Below are 17,660 nucleotides of genomic sequence, written 5' to 3'. Positions count from 1 at the left end.
ACAAAGTTTTGATCTTATCTATTAAATATTTTACTTAACTTTTTCATTGAATTCCTAATATTTTATGTAACAAAAATATCTCAACAGAAATAACACAAATTCCTAAAAGTTAATTTTATTATATATGTGTTAATATTTTTACTAAATCCAATTAATTTTATCTGCATGTGCATCTATAAATTTACGAGTATTTATAATATGATATATTTTATTATATTTGTGTGTATTTATTAATATATTAATCGTATATCAATCTGTGATAAATTTTATTTGCGGATATCATACATATAATTTTTTTATCTTCTTGAATATGTCTAACTCTAACCAGGGAAATGTCGGGTAAATACACTAGTTTATTAATTAAAGACTAACAATTATTGTCCGATAAGTGTAGCTCAGTTTGTAATTAAGGATAAGTTATGCAAGAGTCGGAGTTCGAATCCCAGATTCCAAACTTATCGACACGTAATGTGTGTGAATTTAACAGCTGGTTTCTTGAAGAAAAAAAGAAACTAGTTTTTTTTTTTTGAAAGGAAAAAAAAAAGAAAAAAACTAGTCTCACTTTTCTCAGTTGAACCTTTCTTCATTCTTCTCAGTGGAACCTCTCTTTTCTCCCTCACAGATATCCCTCTCAATCGAACCTCCTCTGCCACGCACTCGCTGCTGAACCTTCTCACCGCCATCACTCGCTCCCTCTGTCACTGTTTCCATCACTCTCTCCCCCACAAAGGTTTCAGAATTTGTTCTATCATTTGGGTATTAGGGTTTACTGAAATTGTCATTTGCAATTACAAGTTCTAACTCAATTATTAGGAACTATGCTTAAGCTTTTATCTAACTGTTATTTTTCCTTGTTCAAATCTGATATAGTTCTCTGTGATTAAATCATTTTATTTTGCAGTTTGTATCAAAATGGATTAAGTTTTAGTTGTAGGCCTGCAAGTCTGTTTTCCTTAGATTGAAGTGTTGATTACTCTAAAACTATCATGTTATAGCAGCTGCCATTTGTAAAGTCTTTGTCAATCACATCCATATCATTGTTGAGTTGAGTCTCAGATGCATGTTTAATTGTGCAATGATTATTGTAGCTTGTATTTTTTTTTTTTTTTTTTTTGTAAATTTGCTGGTGCATTTTTTTCTAAGACATGCATGTTTCTTATTTTAACAAAATTTGGATTTTTTTTTTTTTTGTAAAATTTGGTCTTAAAATCGGGATATTTTTAAAACCAAATCATATCCATTTAATCCGGATTAAGTTTAAATAATTGATACCGAACCGTTTGTTAAAATAATTGATTTTTTTGCTTTTCTTTTAATAGTACACAAGAGAAGAGCTTCCATGGAGAACGGAGATATACCTGAGGATGCCAACGAGCGTATGAATATATTTATTATTATGTGTTTGAATTTTGCTGTTTCTATATATTCCATTGACTTTGATTCTTGTGTTTTTTGTATTGTGGCATTTACAGATTGCCCAGGTCCTCAGTCTGATTCTGCTGGAAAATCTGATGCATGTGAAGGTTGCCCAAATCAGCAAATTTGTGCCACTGCCCCTAAAGGACCTGACCCTGGTTGGTTCCGCCTTTATCTTATGCTTTTATGTTTATTTTCAATAACCGTCAACTACTTATAGTTACACGATTTAGGCCCTGTTTTAATGAAAAGTTTAATTAAACGCACTTAATCGTTTACCATGTAGGTGCTTATATATAAGCTATTTTGATAACAGATGATAAAATAAAGTCAAACTGTTTTCATATAAACTATGAGCCGTTTTTGTAAGTTACCCCGTAGAGTATATTAAAATATGGTGAAAACAGTGTGTGCCTGCGTGGATATGTCGTAAGTTGTGTCCATAAGCAGTTTCACAAGTCACACATGCTTATGTTAGTAGATAAGCTAAAATAGACCAATTGAAACAAGTCCTTATTTATATAAGCTTGTTCAAAAACCATACAAAAGTTCTAGGATTTGGGACTGTTTTTGAGCAATTTTTTTACCTTGATGCTTATGTACTAGACAGTGTAGTGTGATTTCTTTCTAGGCTCATCATTCTCATTGCTTATTTGGGTTGATTAGCAAAGAAATGGAATAAAATCAGCTCTTTCATAGTTCATGGCATTGCCGTATGACGATTTTTAAAGTCAGGACTAGTGAAACATTTTATGTGATATTGTTTTGCTTAGTTTGTTTATTGTTTGGTCTTGTTATAGGGTTATTAATTCCTTGGGCATTTGATAGTGGGTATAGTTTTGTGTAAAGGATTTGTTCAATTTGTGAAGTTGGAGATCCTTTGACAACTATGAAATGAACCACGTGTTGGACATCATTCAATCCAACTTAATAATCCATGACTAGAGATGCTAATTGATATATTATAATAGCTTCAGACTGATTTCCACACTTGCCTAATGGTGAAGTTACGAAAGGGAAACAAAGTGACATTATGTAGGCATTTGCTCACACAAAGTGAAAGAATAAGAGACAACACACAAAAAGATAGGAAATAGAATTCCTCGTTAGGTGGTAGACATCCTTGTGTTTTTAGAAGATACAAATTTTAGCAAACGTGTCATAGTAAAATTCTCAAAGTTCTAAACCATAGCTAGTGTGTTGCTCATGTGGGAGGGTGATGGACTTTGAACACCTACTTAGAGGCTCCCAGAATAGAATGCTTCCATGCTCAGGAAAAAGATGGGGTTATTTGCCTGCATCGAAGAGCTTTTGTTGCACCTCTGTATCCAAGAGCTTCATTGATGAAGACTTAAGCCATCTAGCTATAACAAAATACTCGAACCATAGTTTGTTTGTTTACTTCACTGTGTTCCTCATTGGGAAGGGATGTTGACCTTGAGCATCTGCTACATGCTCTCAAAACAGAGTTTGATGGAGACCCGAGTGAGGGCTGATAAGTAAAAAGGGGTATATTGTAATAAAGTGTGTGGTTAGGATATGAAATAAAGAGTGTGGTAGGCTGCTTAGTTGGCAGGTTTGTTATGCCTCAGTTGTATAAATGGTGAGTGAGGCTAGTGAAGATTGATGGGGACTGAGGAATATTGGAGTGAACCATTACGGTTAGGCTGAGAGATTTTTCTCCTTCTCTGGGGAGCTTGGCTCTGGTGTAGATTGGGATTCTTTACCTTGTACAGTTTTCATTCATCAAATAAATACACTCTATTTTCCATTGTTTGATCTATTTCTATACTCGATTTCTGCTTCTAAATTTTGGTTTCCCATCATATTGCATCTTTGATTTGTGACAAGATGTGTGTAAAACACTGCATCAAATAGCATTATGCCACAGCTCTGCAGTAGTGTTAGGGGTTGTTTCAATAGGAAAAGGAGTTGGTGGTGGCTTGTAATGGAGTAGTGTTAGGGGTTGATTCAACGGAGAGAGAGTTAGATAGGTGGAAGAAAGAGGGTCCCTCTAACTTTACATCATTATACAAAAATAATTTATTACTTCTTCTGCAAGTGGGACCAACCAGTACATATTTTATTACTTCTTTTACACGTGGGGCCCGTTAGTTGCCCAGGAGAGAGAGGGTCCTTGTATAGTTGCCGTTGCTTTATAGGGACTCATTTTTTCTTCCTCCAATGGGGGGTCCTTAATGGGGAGTGGTCCTTGTTAAGTAAGGAACCCCCATTAGAGATGCTCTAAGCCTTGTTTAGAAGTATTGTTTGTATTTTTTTTACTCTTGCAGATCTTGTGCTTGATCATTTATAATATTAGCTTGTTTTGCCTTCTAAAAAAAAACATTTCACTGTTTAGTGGTCTTTCTATCATGCTTTCACTGGACATGCTTGTAGGATTAGCTAGACTTGATTTATATAATGCATTCTCTCCGATAATAGTTTGAAGAATGATCAAGATATTTAATCAGCATGTTTTTCCTCTGAAACCGATTATAAATATTCTCTCTGGATCCTTTTATTTTGCCATTGTTTCAAAGTTAACGGTGATAACATAATATTTTTTCTTAACGGAAATTGGCAGAAATACCTACTTTCTTGATGTCATATTTTTTCTGTACGACACTTGAGCTGTTTTCGGATAATTTCTTAGTTTTATGGAATTGAGAATGTTGAGAAATCAAATTGCCTTCATGTTTAAGCATTTAGGTGACATTTTCACTGTTCTTTTGCATTGGTTTTTGCAGATATGGTTGCCATTGCTGAAAGAATGGCCACTGTGAAACATAAGATACTGGTCTTGTCAGGAAAGGGAGGTGTTGGCAAGAGCACATTTTCTGCCCAGCTGGCATTTGCGTTAGCTGCAAGGGATTTTCAAGTTGGTCTTCTGGACATTGATATTTGTGGTCCAAGCATCCCAAAGATGCTTGGCCTAGAAGGTCAAGAGATACACCAGAGCAACCTTGGTTGGTCTCCTGTCTATGTTGAGTCTAATCTTGGGGTCATGTCAATTGGGTTCATGCTTCCTCATCCAGACGAAGCTGTTATATGGAGAGGTCCACGCAAAAATGGGCTTATCAAGCAGTTTTTAAAAGATGTTTATTGGGGTGAACTTGATTTTCTAATTGTTGATGCTCCGCCTGGAACCTCAGATGAACATATTTCAATTGTTCAATGCCTAGATGCTGCTAATGTAGACGGTGCAATCATAGTTACCACTCCTCAACAAGTCTCTCTTATTGATGTGAAAAAAGAAGTGAATTTTTGCAAGAAAGTCGGAGTGAAAGTTCTTGGGGTTGTGGAGAATATGAGTGGCCTCTCCCAGCCCATCTCAAATCTCAAGTTTATGAAGATTACAGATAATGGTGAGATGAAAGATGTTACGGAGTGGATATCAGAATACATGAAAGAAAAAGCGCCTGAAATGCTGAATTTGATCGCCTGCAGTGAAGTATTTGATAGTAGCCGTGGTGGAGCGTTGAAGATGTGTAACGAGATGGCGGTACCCTTTCTCGGTAAGGTTCCTTTAGATCCACAGCTTTGCAAGGCAGCTGAAGAAGGTAGATCGTGTTTTGCAGATAAGGATTGTGTCGTGAGTGCTCCAGCTTTACAAAAGATAATAGATAAGCTGATGGAAACTAGTGGGCTGTCAATGACGGCAAGTAATGGAGTGTAGCAGATTTAGTTCATGTTCATGTTTGTAAATTGAAACCTAATTGATAGAAAACCAATTTTGTGTTTCTTACAAATTTATCATTGAAGATGATCTAAAAAGATCTGTTATTTGAGTTTACAAAGCTAAGATCTTACTATAAGGTAGTACTTTCATAGACAAGTTGGATTGAAACTATAAGATAAAATTCATGCATATTATACATAATTAGCTATTTTATTTTTAAGAGCAGTAAGTATGCATGCATATCACAACACAGGAAGAATTAATTAGATTCATCCGGTTCATCTGCGTTACATGTATGTATATAAGCATAGTCCTAAAATTAATTAATCAACATAAACACAAACTACATATAATTCTTTCCAAAACCACGGGTAAGGAGATAATCAATTAAAGTATCAATTTCCTCACCACTGATTTCTCCATCTTTGTTGAAATCAGCTTTAACCAAACAACGATTGGCCCTCCATCCAGGATAGTAAGAACCTAAATCTTTTAGAGCTTTTTTTAGCTCTTCTTTTGTGTAACGACCGTCGTTATTGATATCTGCCTTTTCCAATTTTTCTATTATTTTTCTTTCAATGTTGATTTGATCCATAGGCACTCTCTTTAGTTTATCTGAAGGGACATATACAGGCATTTTCAAATATTTGATTGATAGGTTTTGATCTTCTTTCAAGTTGCCTATAAGAGTGTGTCATATGAGAGAGTGTTAAATAGAAGAAGGCACGATAATGAATGGGTCTGGTGGTAGTGGTGGAGTGAATGAGAATCTGTCTTTTTTCAAATAATTCTTTTGTTATTTTATTCTTAATTTATCTCTTTTGTTCTAGTAAAAAAATTATTTTATCTCTGTTGCTTACATTGTAGGCATCCGAAACCGGCCACCTTTCAATTTTTTAGTCAGATATCTTGTTAAATGATTGGATTCCATAACTCACTACTAGAATTCCCCATCAAAGGGAGTGATATTTTACGGTGAGCACTAGCATCCTAAAATTTGGCTGGTATAGAACTTTTTCTTTTTGAATGATGATGGGTATAGAACTTGGCATTTAATTATTAATTATATGATTTTTATGTTTAATTATTTTAAATTTTGAATTAATTTTATTTAAGAATTATCATATATTACCATTGATTTAATTTCTATAATAGTTACAATAAAATTCAAATGTTGTTAATAATATGATGAGTATGAGTGATTGTGAATGTAAAAACTAAAAACTCTTTAAAATAAAAATATATATGAATTAAATCCTAAAAACTTGCACTAAATATATTTGACTTTAAGCATAACTACCTTAAAAGATATACATAAGGTGAATTGTGATTGTTGACACCAACAATTATATAAAAAGTGAATGTCTTTAAATATTCTCATGGAATAATTTGACGAGATCCGTGTAGATTTTTTAATACTTTCAATATGTGAAAAACAATCTTTATTAATGAAATTATAGAGTTATGAGTTTCAGCTAAAAACAATTCATTCCATGGAACCCGAATTCGAATCACAATAATAGAACAATAATTTGTCTTTTATTTTTTTTTACTTTTTGGTCAAACTCTAAATTAGAAAATAGTTGAAAGAGATAGATCAAGTTAATTACTAACAATTTTAATAATCTATAGTTTCACTTAAGAACAAATAGTTCAAAGGAACACGAGTTTGAATCATGATTAGACCAATTATTTATGAGATTTTATTTACTTCTAGACCTCTTTTTCAAAGAAACTAAAGAGTTAAGGACAAAAGAACTCCATAGTATATAGATTAAGAATAAGAAGATCAAGCTAATTTACAATTTCATTGATTAATCTCATAAAAAGTGAAGATTAATAATTTTACATGAAGCCACTGTATGTACATAACATAGGTAATTTTAGGTCCATTGCTAGTAAAACTAGAGCTTGGTTGTGATCTTTACTACTAATTCTTAGACTCTAACCAAACTAAGACATAATCAACAACAAAATCAATTTCATCCCTACTGATTTTTCCATCACGATTGGTATCAACTTTTCTAAGACAACAAGAAGCTCTCCAACAAGGCATCCTCGAACCAAATTCCTTGAAAGCTTTCTTAAGCTCATCTTTGCTCAAACAACCATCTCCATCTCGATCTGCTTTCATCAATATACCCCTTATTTGCTTTTCTGTCATGGCTATGTTTTGTGGCAGACCCTTCAACTTGAACTCTGGCTCTCTAACTATAGGGATGAATACAGGCATATTGTTAAGGTCTTTTAGCTAGTACTCTATTATTTACTCTCTCTGAATTGGGTATGGTTTTGGAAATGCCGGTACTTATACTAGCAAAAAGATCAGGATATTCGATTCATATCCATTAATTAATTGGATTATATATGTTCAACATATCTTTACTTTATATATATTATCGAAAAGACGGGCAACACTAACGTTTGAAAATTATGAACGATGTTTTAGTTATGAAATTTTGATTTTGATTAAAACTAAAAATATAAATGTTTGTTGCTTTCAAGTTATAGCAAATCAAATTAACCATAATTATCTATTTCAATAACACCAACAATATAATAAAAAAAATATAATCTAAATTCTTTTTTTTAATAACACAAACAACAATTTTTATTATATGAAAATTGTTTAAGGGTATGAGATAATTCTTAAATAACTATGCTTTAGATTACCATGTATGTATTTATGTTTTCATTCCAGAAAGTTTCCTTTTCATTGGATTTAACTAAGCCGCCATTAACATCTAGCCCGATAGGGATCTCATCCGACTCGAATTCTGTAAGTGTTGAATCAAAGTTTGATTGTTTTGGTTTTGCTAATGAAGAAAGTGAAAGTAGTTACAACACCGATAAAGCAATTATAGAAGTCAGTGATGATGAGGATGGGAATATATTTGTTGGTCTACAAGGAGGAAGACCACGACGAACTGAAGTTTTACGAATAATTCTATATGTTTTTAAATGTTAACTAGAATTTCATGTTGTTACAGCCAGACAACAATATATCAGGACCATTTGATTTGAATCAATGACTAAGATTATAAAATTAATGTGTAATTTGGATTATCCGATCTCATATCAATGATCGTGATTGAATAATGTATAAAACCGTATGTTTTTTTATAGCAACAAAACCACATCCGTAACTCTAGGAGTGAGTTTTATTTTTTTGGAGGGGTACTCTACGAGTGAGTCATGGAATTCAATCATTTAACAAGATATTTGACTAAAGTTTGCTAAGAAAAGATAGTACTTGACTAAATTTAAAGGTGGCCGGTTTTAAATGACTACAATGTAAGTAACATGGGTAAAAGAATTTCGACCTTTTTCGAGAGAATGAGACGAGAGTGAAAGACAAAAGAATTTGATAGAAGAATGAGAAGATCAAGCTAATCTACAATTTCATTATTAATCTCATATTAAGTCAAGATTAATTTTATATGAAGCCACTATATGTATGTAATATAGGTAATTTTTGGTATATATCTTTTTTTGTAGTGGCCGAGGTTTGAACCTCAGACCATACAAATATTATACATTGTCCCACTAACAGTGAACTAAACTCACAAGGACTTTGGGTCTATATCTAATCTAATAAAACTAAAACTTGGACGCGATCATTACTACTAATTCTTGGACTCTAACCATGCTAAGACATAATCAACAACAGAATCAATCTCTTCCCTGCTGATTTTTCCATCACGGTTGGTGTCAATTTTTCTAAGACAACAAAAGGCTCTCCAACAAGTATTCCTCGAACCAAATTCCTTGAAAGCTTTCTCAAGCTCACCTTTGCTCAAGCTACCATCTCCATTTCGACCTGCTTTCATCAATATATCCCTTACTTGCTTTTCTGTCATGGCTATGTTTTGTGGCAGACCCTTCAACTTGAACTGATCTGGCTCTCTAACTCTAACTATAGGGATGTAGACAATCATTTTATCTTATATGTACTGTGTTATTTACTCTCTCTAAGCTAGGCTGGGATATGGTTTTGGAAATGCCAAATTTATATACTAACAAAAAGGAGTTAAGATTATGTTCTCCATATCTTCTTCCTTTACTTGCTGTTTTGGTGATGTTATATTTATTTATTTCAGCCGAAAGAACACTTATTTAATGTAATGCAACGTGGACCCTATACACAAAAACTTATGTGGGGTCCTGCCTTCACTACTTTTTTTTTTTTTTTTTTTCCTTTCTAATCATATCATACTTCATATTTATTTCTGATATGAATAATATTGCTAACAAAGTGTGCCAACCCTAATTCTACTCACTTTTAGCGCCTTGCTGTTCCTATTTTATTGGAAATGCTATGCCGTGATTTTTTTTTCGGTGCCGTAGTTATTGTTATCATAATTCACAAGACAATGATACAACTTCTATTATCTATGCATTTCTGATTAGTTTCAAAACATTGATTGAATGACGGTTATTGTATTCCACCATCCCTCAACTATTGGTTTCCCAAAACGTTATTCAATACCTCCCATTTTTCCAATGTTTTGTGGTTTCATATCAAAGGATTTAGCCTTCTATATATTCAAGCTTTTCAAGTATGGAGTCCACGTCCCTTTTCAGTGCTGGCTCACCACCACAACGTCCAGGCAATGCTTTCCTATCATATGCTAATAGGTGAATATTCATACTATTTTTTTTTTTTTTTTTCTGTTTATGTTATTTTTTGGTAAGAGGATTCGGTATCTAACCTTGGAACCACCAATGAATTTTAGGGTTCATCGTATTGCTGTGCCAGTCACCCCTGACTGGGTTGTCCCACGCCCATTTGTGCATGATGTGTTTAATTTTCAGCTGACTTATGAAAAGATTATGAGTCTTTATGATGTTACTGCTGGATATTTGGTAAATTTATAACTTTTTTGATATTATATTTCACTTACCATGATATTTGGTAAATTTATAATTACTCATATGATTTTTTGACATTGCAGAAACTTGCTGAATTCTGTTTTGCTCATATGGCTTTGGATAGGGAAACTATGGTTATTGATTTGGTTGATGAAAATGGCAACGTATGGAACTGCAGTCTCCAGTTTTCGGAGACTCCTTATGCAGACTTCAAGATTGGTGGTGGATGGGAACGATTGGTGCAGGCTCGAAGGATTAAGGAAGGTGCGTGTGTGGTGGTTGGTGCTCCAGGAGTGGGAATGAATCTGACTCTCTTCTTTTGTGTGATTCGTCGTTGATATGATGGTGTTTGCAGTTGTTTGAGGAATTAGACATGTTTATGAGATTCTTCATGATTTTGTGTCCTGTTTTAATATTTTGTTATTTTCCAATAATGTGTCAGTTTGTATTTGGAAAAGTTGCTGGCTTTTAATTTTGTTTTAGTAAGCTAAGTCTAATGGTCATATACTTTTTGAATGAAACTTATTGGGAATCAATGAAATGTGTTTATATCCTTTGTTGTTATACAAAAGAGATCCAACTCTTGCCTTAAATCACTGTCATATTCTAAGACAATGCTTAGAATATGTATATATATAGAATGATTAAGTAAAGTGTTTGATACATGAAAATCATGAAACAAGCTAATGTTATGTTAAATTGGATATGATAAAATCTTGAGGTATCCAACTCATGCTCTTGGTTATACATAATTTGCACCATGAATCTGAAAGTATCATGATACAGGTGGAGGCACTGCGTTATTCCATAGTGTTTTTGACAGACATCAACCCCACGACAGATTTTCATTTGCTAAGCTATATATTTGAGATAACGCGATGTAGTGTGCATATTTATAATAGGGTTAATAGTCTTTTACCCCCTATAATATAAGTCATTTCCGGTTTTCCCCCCTGTAAAATAGTTTTTTTGAATTTCATCCTTGTAATTTAAAGATTTTTTGGTTTTGGACCTTCATGGAAAATTTTACCTCTTGTAATTTGAGCAAATTTAGGTTTATCCACTTGTAATTTGAGAAAATTTCGGTTTAACCCCCATGTTAATTTGAGCAAATTTCGGTTTACCCCCTGCCATATCTTCGATTTTGTACAGTCGAAATTCATGAAGGTCCAAAACCAAAAATCTTCAAATTACAAGGACGAAATCCAAAAAATATATTTTACAGGGGGTAAAACCGAAAATGACCTATATTACAGGGGGGGTAAAACACTATTAACCCTTTATAATAACAACAATTGCATCATATTGAATATGTTACATACGACTATTTCAATCACTTATTTCCACATCATTTCGATACGTAGTGTCTGTTTACACATTTTCAGTGACATTGTACACTGTGTATGTATACTGTATGAACTTAGTGTTTTAATATACACATTTTTATGTGTAGTATATTGGCTGCGGATTATGTTGTAACTGTATATAAAAGATATTTTGTTATCTTTTGAAGATTGATGTAAAATGTTCATATTTGTTTAAGTGACCGTCAATATAAAATGAAAAAAACATAGAAGATATTATTTATTTATTTTTAGAGGGAGGAGGAATCTTCTTCCATATATCATCATATGATAATGTATATGCAACATTTAAATCTAATCTCTTTCCATCTTCATGTATACTTCTGGGCTACTTCTGTTGGAATAATCTTTCTTTTAAACGACACAGAATCTAGCCAAATCAAGGATAACCCCGTTCAACGTATATGGTATATATGCTTCTTAAAAAAAAAAACGTATATGGTATATATGCAACTTTATCTCTTCTATCTTCTTATACAATTATCTGTTGGGAATATTTTTTTCTCTTCTAACCTTTTTTTTTTAATAATGGAAGCTCGAAAGTATCCTACGGTTGAAACAAATGTTGACGGCATCTTGCCAAATTATCCTATTTTTTATGGGCTAGCTAAGCTGGGTAAAGAATCTTTGAGTCTACTTCAAAGATGAACATGTTGAATTTGAAAATTAGGGAACGGATAAATTTTATTGTGGTTTAAATATGTTTTTGGAATACTATATGGATATTGTTCATTTTCTCCATTACTACATTATTATAATTTTGAAATATATGTGTGTGTGACCTTATACATGAGCTAGTTTTATGAGAGTTGGATTTATGTCCATTTAAAATGATATCAAAATCAGATTAAGGATAAAAACATGGGAACCCGACCTAACACCAACGTTAGACGTGAGAGCAAATAATGAATTTGTATTACAGTCATACATTTCTAAAGTTGTATTGAAGTTGGATAACTTCGCGTGTGTTTGGTTGTGCGGTGGAAAAAATTAATTTAGATAGAATTGATTTTGGTTAAAAGTAAATTGAATGTAAAGTGATTTATGTTTGGTTACCTTCAAAACAAAAGTGATTTGTATGAAAAATGTTGTTTGAATGTTTTGAGTGAGAATTGCTTTTAGATGTGTAAAAGACCAAAATGGGCTTGTATATGTATGTATATATACATCAAATTTTACATTTATTTAGTTTTTTTCATCCTTCATTTTTTTATTAATTGACAATAAAATTATTAGATTAATATTATCAAATTTTACATTTATTTAGTTTATCATCCTTCATTTTTTTTTATTAATTGACAATAAAATTACTAGATTAATATTATTGTTAATCACACAATATTCAAATAAAAATACATGTAGGGGATATATATTTAACATGAAGTACTTGTTAATCCTTAAAAAAAATAAAAAATGAAGTACTCGTTAAAATTACAAATAGAGAATATAATATAAAGTGCAATACAAATTTAAAACATTACAACAATCATCGTCTTCATTTGATTCTTCATTCTTGCAATGAGATTTGGCTACTTTCAAAGGTAAATAATTAGTAAAAATTAGTAATGAGATTTGTCTACTGTCAAAAATGGCAGGGCAAAAAGTAAATCTTAACAAGAGGTGGTAAAATCTAAAACAACTTCCTGATAAGTATGATCTGTTTAATGTTCCTGGTAACAATTGTTGGAACAAAATGTGTTTTATAATAAACCTTAATGAGTTTTGATGATAACAAGGTATTAAAAATTGTCAATTGGATATTGCTAATATTTGTTCAAGTGTACAAGACCGTAGACAAAGTTGATCAACAAAATAGGTCTTGCAGGGTCAAAGGAATCAACAAGAAGAGAAACCTAGAAGCATCTGAAGAAATCTGCATCTGAAGTTTAAAGTGCGTCTGAAGGCAAAGTGCATCTGATGACATCATCAGAAGCAAGACCTTCAGAAGCCATTTGTTCAGAAGCTGTACAACATCAGAATCTGCAAGTTGATAAGAAGATTCAACCTGAAGACTCTAAGAGTTGTCTATTGGATTTAAACTCGTCTAAGAGAGCAAAAGACAAAGAGGAAGGCGCCAACGTTCATTTGAAAAGCACTGGGTGCTTGTCCTTTATTGAAGAGTTGACAAAGTACAAGTGTACAACCACTACCTCCACGACTCTGATTGTGTCTACGCTACAAGACAAGACACCAGCTCTGCCTGCAGAAATGTTCCTTCAAGATAGGAATGGATTTGAACTTGATCCTTCATAGGACAACATCCAAATCAGGCAAAAGATCATTGGTATTGATCAAGGTTTCTCAACGACTCTTTAGACGTGCTTAAGATCTCAACGTCTCTCTACACACCCCTATATAAAGGAATGAAGACTTGAAGATCACTAGAGACATTACAACAAGTTAAAAGCGCCCAAACTCTGCCAAATTTGTTTCTCAAAAGCACTGTGAATTTCTGTGTTGATTTGATATATCTTAGAAATTCTTAAGTCTAGAGTCTTTCAATTGCATTGTATTGTGAACACCACTGATTGTATATCAAGTGTTCAAACTCAAACAATTTTTTGTGTAATTCTGTTTGATTAGAAGTCTCTTGCTTTAGTGCTTGAGCATAGGAAGTCTCTTGCTTTAGTGCTTGAGCATTGGAAGTCTCTTGCCTGCGTGCTTGAGCATTTGGGAAGTCTCATACTAGGTAGTATTGAGCAGTTTAATCTGTGTGATTATTTCTTAGTGAAAATCTCCTTGGAAGTGCAAGGGGGACTAGACTACTTCCGGTTTGTGGAAGAAACCAGGATAATTGTTTGTGTCTCTCTTTCTTTTCTCTACTCTGTTTTTATTCCGCTGCGTATCAGATTTTGAACATCACATCAGAAGCACTCTCAAACAGCTTCTGAAGTGATATCAGAAGAAGATTTTTTAGGAGAAAAAGAAAACACAATTCAACCCCCCAATGAGATTTGGCTACTGTCAATCATGACATTACAAAAACATAGCTTCATGATATTAGCACTTCTATTTTTCAATGTTCCAAATATGTATGATCAAAACAATAATTCCTAACACAATTCTATATCAATAACTTCAATTCTGAAAGATAAACACTTAGTCTAATCCATTCAATAAATCAGGAGCTATCTTGAATGTCAAAAGGTAAATAGTTAGAAGTTAGTCCATACAGAACCCATATAACCAAGAATTGGATTTTGATAGATTTTTCCTTGGTTTGAAGATAGTTTAAACTCTATGCATGAGTGTGGAAAACAATATGCCATTGAAATGTTATAGCAAGAAAAGATGCAGTAAAATAGAAGATCAGCTAATACTAATAACTATAAATCTCGCAAAAAAAAAAAATGCATGAGTTTAGGACATCTATCTATTCTCACTGCTAAAACAATTACAACATTTGAATCTGAAGGAATCCATTACATTCTTGGCAAATGCTTCATTATGATGCTTAAACTTGTCTACTCAAACCATCAACAATGTCTCAATCCACAAACATAAGAAATCATGGCATTGCAAATAACTATGATCAGAACAATAAACCAGCAAAATTGGACCAAAAAAATAGGTAAAACTGAACCAAAAGGGTGGTAAAAATTGAACAAAAAAACCAGCAAATCATAGCCAAAATACCAGTTAAAACTGAACCAAAAAATAGAGCTTATATAGAACCACTTAAAACTGAAATATAGAGTTTATTGAGGATAAGTGCACAACAAATCTGAAGCAAAAAACACAGACATCTAAAACCTGTTAAGAGTAAATATAAAGCACTCATACAATGCAAATAATATTCATCAATCTCATTATCATTTGATGAAAAACATAGAAGCTATTTTCAAACTCCATCAATATCATTAATATTTCAAGAAGAAAAAAAATAAACAATCATAACTAAGGTCAAGGAAAACAAAAGAAATAAATTGTTTTTTTATTAGGCATTTTATCAAACACATCAAATGCAATGTTATCAAAACTGAATTATGAAAACTATCATATTTGCATTCGAATTTTGAAACGAGTTATGAATTCTGATTAGATGGAAAGTTATGAGGGAGGTGAAAAGCAGTACAAATCAAGGGCAAAAAAGAGATTTTGATGGAAGGCAAACCTGCAGTTGAAGAATCGATTTTCAGAAGCTAGCAATAGCAGCTTCACCTAGAATTGATTTTGAGCAGGAACCGTAGGACATCGTCATCACGTTTGGAGAGAACCAAACAACCCAAAATTGCTTTAAGTAAACTGGAAGTGCTTTTTGAGTTTTTAACCGTGCAACCAAACACCCACTTCATCTCATGAACTAGCTTTTGAAAGTCCCATTCAAACCCACAAACATTGCAATATTAAGCGGTCTTAAATTTCATCAGTAGATTGGAGAGTGCGAATTCAACATGTGTGTATGGCTTACCCCTTCATTCGGAGCTATTAAGCACGGATACGGACACCGGACACGACACGGACACTGACACGCTAACACTGCTAATAATTTGAAAAAATCATATAATTTAATGTAATTACAAGTGTCAGTGTCGGACATGACAAATGTCCGACATCGAAACATGCCTAATCTGAGGAGTGTCCGTGCTTCATAAATTTGGAGTTGTTATTTGTTGATGTTATGAGGATTTCTACTTCCTGAATTTATTTCATTGTAATCTTTGTTTTAAACTTTAGCCTGGTTTCTTATTAAAAAAAAAAAAAAACCTCTTAAACGATCCACAAAGTATAGTAATGCAGAGAAACCGTTTCATTTGGTTTTTGTCCTATAAAATAAAGGCAAATTCTAAACCCTTAAAATAAAAAGTAATGCACGGAAACTTTTTTTTTTTGCCCTGATAGCCAATAACTAAAAGGTAAAAATAATTATTTCAATTTTTTTATTCCTTTAACTTATTTCTATTTTCATTTTAGTTTCTTAAGTTCTTTCCAATCTGTTTCGATCCTTTAAATTTTAGTCATTTTTTTGGCTTAAATAGGTCTTTCGTCCCTGCAAATATAGACCATTTGAATTTTCATCCCTGAAGTTACTAATCCGTCCAATCTGCCTCTGCAAATAGTAATCATTTGACTTTTGGTCCTAATTACATTTAATTAGTAACTTCAGGAACGAAAATTCAAACGACTTATATTTGCAGGGATGAAATACCTATTTTAAACAAACCACCTCACCCAATCATCACTTGCCACATGGGCACCAGGTCACTAATAACAGCCCACCTCAACAAAAAAAACCTAATTAAGACCAAAAGTCAAATGATTAATGTTTGCAGGGGCATATTGGAAGGATTAGTAACTTCAGGGACGAAAATTCAAATGACCTATATTTGCAGGGACGAAAGACATATTTCAGTTTTTTTTTTTTTTTTTTTTTTTTTTTTTACCACTAGCTGTCATTGGCACTCCATCTAATCTATCTTATGTGTAGTAGTGTAGCTGTGTTGATTTGGCAAATGACCGTAAACACAACTTAGCATTCACATTGGACAAGAAAATCTTGTCTTCTATCAGAGTACAACGAATAAACGAAAGTAAGGTGCTACATTATGATCTTTATTCTTGAGATTCCATGATTACTAACATGGTATCATAGTGATACCATAAAAATCAAAATAATGATGCTTTCGCTTCCGATTCAACATAGGATGAAGATGAATTATCCGTTGGTGATTAAGTTTCCACAATTTCGGCACCAATTATTGTGGAAAATTTAGCTTTTGACAATCGAATTGTTTTCGACAGTTTCGATTCTCCAAACAATCTGGTTTCAAATCCTTCAATCGAACCAAAATTTGATGGAATGTCCATCAAGATTGGTGATTTTTCATGTGTTCTCGTTGATTCTTGCAAGAACCTCGTCAACTATGACGATTTTGTGTTCGAAGACGATATTGTCTTTACACACTCTTTTCTATTTGTAAAAGAAAAAAATATTCTTCGTGTTTTGGTCCGTCAAAATCTACTTGATATAGACCTAATTACAAAGTAAAGCTCAATAAGGCGTCAAACCCAACACTTTCTCTTATGTCTATATAAAGACAGCTCCACTCCTAAACAAGGTAAGTTAATTCTTTTTCCTTGAACCTCTTAAACTCCATATGCCCTTCTAGAATACGGTTAACGATAATAAATCGTAAGGGGGCACAAATTTCACATTAACAACCAACAATTCTTCGTCGAAAGGCAAACTTTAAACAGTTTAAAGACAAACAATTGGATTAAACCATCAATTTAAAAATACTAAATTTATGTTCTTGTCCTCCCTGCTAATGAACCAAGGTCACAACAAATGTTTTATCCAATCTACGACCTCCCCCAACATCGACATA

General features: G+C 32.9%; 1 protein-coding gene across 2 annotated transcripts; it reads left to right on the top strand.

The window, feature by feature from the left end:
- The first annotated feature begins 549 nt into the window (after positions 1-549).
- LOC11416368 (cytosolic Fe-S cluster assembly factor NBP35) lies at positions 550-5,291 on the top strand. 2 transcript variants are annotated; one of them, XM_024775357.2, is made up of 4 exons: positions 550-730; positions 1,320-1,376; positions 1,473-1,574; positions 4,164-5,291. In XM_024775357.2, exons 2-4 carry the CDS (start codon positions 1,340-1,342, stop codon positions 5,090-5,092), a joined length of 1,068 nt encoding a protein of 355 aa, XP_024631125.1. In that variant the 5' UTR covers positions 550-730; positions 1,320-1,339; the 3' UTR covers positions 5,093-5,291. The 2 variants fall into 2 exon arrangements, with proteins under 2 accessions (XP_024631125.1, XP_003589206.1); XM_003589158.4 differs by having other exon boundaries at positions 550-756.
- The last annotated feature ends 12,369 nt before the right edge of the window (positions 5,292-17,660 follow it).

This window comes from Medicago truncatula, chromosome 1 (genome assembly GCF_003473485.1).
Source record: "Medicago truncatula cultivar Jemalong A17 chromosome 1, MtrunA17r5.0-ANR, whole genome shotgun sequence".
NCBI lineage: Eukaryota > Viridiplantae > Streptophyta > Magnoliopsida > Fabales > Fabaceae > Medicago > Medicago truncatula.
Note: the sequence above shows the minus strand (reverse complement) of the source record. Positions and strands in the feature narration are given on the sequence as shown.

Bases quoted from the DNA above. Each gene is read 5' to 3' on its own strand.
- LOC11416368 (XM_024775357.2), top strand. From the start codon at position 1,340: ATGGAGAACGGAGATATACCTGAGGATGCCAACGAGC. The intron at 1,377-1,472 runs GTATGAATATAT...TGGCATTTACAG, and splicing joins ACCTGAGGATGCCAACGAGC to ATTGCCCAGGTCCTCAGTCT. The intron at 1,575-4,163 runs GTTGGTTCCGCC...TGGTTTTTGCAG, and splicing joins CCCTAAAGGACCTGACCCTG to ATATGGTTGCCATTGCTGAA.